This window comes from Aulonocara sp. 'chitande type north' Nkhata Bay, linkage group LG3 (genome assembly GCF_057382095.1).
Source record: "Aulonocara sp. 'chitande type north' Nkhata Bay isolate Kocher_YH1m ecotype deep benthic linkage group LG3, A_spYH_male_GT1.1, whole genome shotgun sequence".
Classification (NCBI taxonomy): Eukaryota; Metazoa; Chordata; class Actinopteri; order Cichliformes; family Cichlidae; genus Aulonocara; species Aulonocara sp. 'chitande type north' Nkhata Bay.
In genome coordinates, this window is record NC_141346.1 from 30122441 (window position 1) to 30126387 (window position 3947).

The 3947-nt window shown below is 54.0% G+C and overlaps 1 protein-coding gene across 1 annotated transcript; it reads right to left on the reverse strand.

The window, feature by feature from the left end:
- Positions 1 to 1937: 1937 nt before the first annotated feature.
- On the reverse strand, positions 1938 to 3371 carry LOC147335087 (uncharacterized). Its single transcript, XM_086286042.1, has one exon. It carries the CDS (start codon positions 3363 to 3365, stop codon positions 1938 to 1940), a length of 1428 nt encoding a protein of 475 aa, XP_086142168.1. The 5' UTR covers positions 3366 to 3371.
- Positions 3372 to 3947: the final 576 nt, after the last annotated feature.

Here is a 3947-nt window from a genome sequence, read left to right on the forward strand (position 1 = left end):
TCCTGATGAGCTCATCTGGAACAGGCGGTTGATTGGTGCAGACATGCTCTGACAGAGGCGGGAACCCACGATGAGTTCCACCCACAGACAGACAGATAAGCAAGACAAGCATAGAGAAAGAAGAGACACAGAGAGAAAACAAAGACGTGAGCAGGTCGCTCAAGAGGACTGAGGAACAGGATAGGTTCCACTGTGACTCTGAATTTAGGAAACAGAAGTCGAGCAAAAGAGAACGATGAGAGTGAGTTTCTTTTCAAAGATAAGCACAACTCAGCATGTGACATTTTATGATTATAAAATAGATATTTGATCTATGGAGTTTTGACTGAACTTTGTTTTGTCAGCTTGTCTTATACAACATTAAAAGACTTAAGCATTGCAACAAGCTGGTCTGTAAATCTGTGATGACTCTGTGTTTTTTTGCTGTATTATGAAAATGTTCTGGGTGAGTGTTACAGCATTAGAAATAATAAGATTAGATCAGTGTTACTCATAAAGCATGAAGCATTTGCAGTAGTTTAATATAGAACTACCTTTTAGCTGTTTCATATGAGTTTAAAACTAATAAAATGAGTGTTTGAGAAAAACAAAAATCATAAAATAGCAGCAAATGCAAGTTACAGTTATCCAGAGCTCAAAGCAGCATTATTACTGTGCTTGTTTTGTTTAATCAAAATTTAAATCTCAAACTTTTTTAAATAGTTTGAAATTAAAAAGAGACGTTTCAGTATCTGAAGCCATTTTTGGTATTGGCTAAAAAAAACTATTATAGTAGTTTCAGAATATAATGTCTCTTAATTAGAAAACAATCATTTCTACCTCATATAACTGTATATGTGTTGATTGCATCTCATAGTAAAGTTTAAGTTATTTTTCTTTCTGTCTTGTAGTATCATATAGTTTGAGAAAGTAAAGCCTGACTCACTATCTAAAGACAAACCGTTTTTGCTACAACAGCAAAAACATACTGATACATAAGCTTGTCATGAACTGTTTGGTTGTGCCCATCAAATAGGAGTAAAATTACTAACCATTCCTCACCGTCGGTCCCCTGACCGTGGTCGGGAGATGCAAGGGGAGATTCTGTCACGGTCTGGCTGGCAGACCGTGGGGATGTGGGGAAGGAGGACCCAGGCGCGGAGCTCAAAGTTCAAGCAGTGCGTTTATTTACAGAGGGTGATATCAAACAACAATAAATCCCCGTGTTTTTCCCCAGACTCCCGTGTCGTGTCCTCCAAGTGCTCTCTGCTCCCGTGTCTGCACTCCCGGTGCTCGCTGCTCCTTAAGCCTTCCACGCTCCTCCTGCGGGAAACAATAGCGGCAGCAGTCAGGACACTGAACAATGGCAGGCATACACTACACGACCAAAACCTAAACTGGCTAACTAACGTGGAGTCCCAAGCAATGATCCCGCGTCGGTGGGAGCGCCAAGACTCTCTTAAGTAGCTCCCCCGACGAGGCCTGATCAGCAGCAGGTGTGTGGCTTCGGGTGTGGCCAGTCCCCTTGCAGGGCCACACCCTCCAGGCCTGACGCCGCCTATAAACAAGTGCTCAGCCACCCACACACACACACACACATATATACACAAGCACAGAGAAGGGGAAGCAACACCAAAATACACAACAATAACACAGGTCCATGACTGCCCAGGGGTCCTGGGTCGCCCAGTCCCAGGACCCTGACAGTACCCCCCCTCTAAGGGTCGGCACCCGACGACCCAAAAACACAAACCAAAAACAACAGTACAACCAACCCAGGGCGGGCGGCGGGAGGTCCAGGACGGAGGGCCAGAACAAAAACGAGCAACAACCACCAAAGAAACAACCCCCCCAAGGTCACAGTCCCAAAATCCGACCGCGCATCCGGCAGCGGAGCAAAAAAGAAAAAACGCCACAAAACAGTCTCAGGCGGCCCATCAACACAACAGTTCAGGAGTTCACAAGAGTTCAGGGGGCCTACCTCGAGTCCAATGGCGGCGACGTTGCAGCTCCGGCGGACGGCCACGGGTCCGGCAGCAGCAGAAAAACAGTTCTGGGGGCCTGCCACTGCTCCAGTGGCGGCGGCGTCGCAGCTCCCGCCTCAGCACAACCCACGATTCCCGATATGGCGTCCGGGCTGCTGGACGTGGCGGCCGGGCTGCTGGACGTGGCGGCCCCTCCGGCACGCCGACCTCCAGCTCTGGCTCCGCGGATCCCTCCGGACCTCCGAGCTCCTCCGGTGGCAGCACGGGCTCACCAGGCTCGCTGAGCTCCCCTGCCGGCAACGCCGGTCCCTCCGGCTCGTTGAGGTTCGCCAGTAGCGGTGCGGGGTCCTCAGTGGGTGGCTCGCTGAGCTGCTCCGGCTCGCTGTGCTCCTCCAGCATTAGCTCGCTGGGCTCCTCCCGCTCGCTGAGCTCCCGCTCGGGCATGCTGAGCTCCTCCGGCTCGCTGAACTCCACAGCTGGCGACGCGGGCTCCTCCCGCTCGCTGAGCTCCCGCTCGGGCATGCTGAGCTCCTCCAGCTCGCAGAGCTCCACAGCTGGCGACGCGGGCTCCTCCCGCTCGCTGAGCTCCCGCTCGGGCATGCTGAGCTCCTCCGGCTCGCTGAGCTCCACAGCTGGCGACGCGGGCTCCTCCCGCTCGCTGAGCTCCCGCTCGGGCATGCTGGGCTCCTCCGGTTCGCTGGGCTCCTCCCGCTCGCTGAGCTCCTGCTCGGCCAGCGCGAGCTCCGGCTCCGGCTCGCTGAGCCGCAACTCGGCTGGCAGCGCGAGCTCCTCCGGCTCACTGAGCTCCTGCTCCGGCTCGCAGGGCTCCGCAGCTGGCAGTGAAAAAGAAATTAGGACGGTGGCTGCAGGCAGATGAGACGATGGCGGTGTTACAGCTGCAGATGGTGAAGAAGCAGCGGGTGGTGTGGAGACCTCTGACCGAGGTGATGTTACCTGCGCCGTCAGCTCGTCCACTGCAGACAAAAACACAGATGGTGAGGGAAATGGAAAATTGTCCGTACTACTCACCACAGCCGGCTCTTGAGATGACCGTGGATGTGGCTCCGGTGAGGAAAGCCGGCGGCGCGAACGTCGTTTCCGAGTAGACGTCGGGGCCGGCGTCTCAGGCTGTGAATCCACCAGCTGACCGGGCCGGTGAGCAGCCTGAACAGGAGAGTGGAGGTGGAGCGTGTTAACCAGGAAGTCCGTGATGATCGGGTAGAGCGTATCCAGTACCCACGGGAAGCAAGACACCGTCTCTTTCAGCCGCTTCTCCACGGCGCGATGAAATCTTTCCTCGTGCGCCTCCAGCAAAAGGTCACAGAGTCTATAAACTTTATCCGTAACCTCCCTCCTGAATCTCTCCGATGAGTCCGCTGGGTCCATGCCGGGCGGGATCATTCTGTCACGGTCTGGCTGGCAGACCGTGGGGATGTGGGGAAGGAGGACCCAGGCGCGGAGCTCAAAGTTCAAGCAGTGCGTTTATTTACAGAGGGTGATATCAAACAACAATAAATCCCCGTGTTTTTCCCCAGACTCCCGTGTCGTGTCCTCCAAGTGCTCTCTGCTCCCGTGTCTGCACTCCCGGTGCTCGCTGCTCCTTAAGCCTTCCACGCTCCTCCTGCGGGAAACAATAGCGGCAGTAGTCAGGACACTGAACAATGGCAGGCATACACTACACGACCAAAACCTAAACTGGGTAACTAACGTGGAGTCCCAAGCAATGATCCCGCGTCGGTGGGAGCGCCAAGACTCTCTTAAGTAGCTCCCCCGACGAGGCCTGATCAGCAGCAGGTGTGTGGCTTCGGGTGTGGCCAGTCCCCTTGCAGGGCCACACCCTCCAGGCCTGACGCCGCCTATAAACAAGTGCTCAGCCACCCACACACACACACACACACACACATATACACAAGCACAGAGAAGGGGAAGCAACACCAAAATACACAACAATAACACAGGTCCATGACTGCCCAGGGGTCCTGG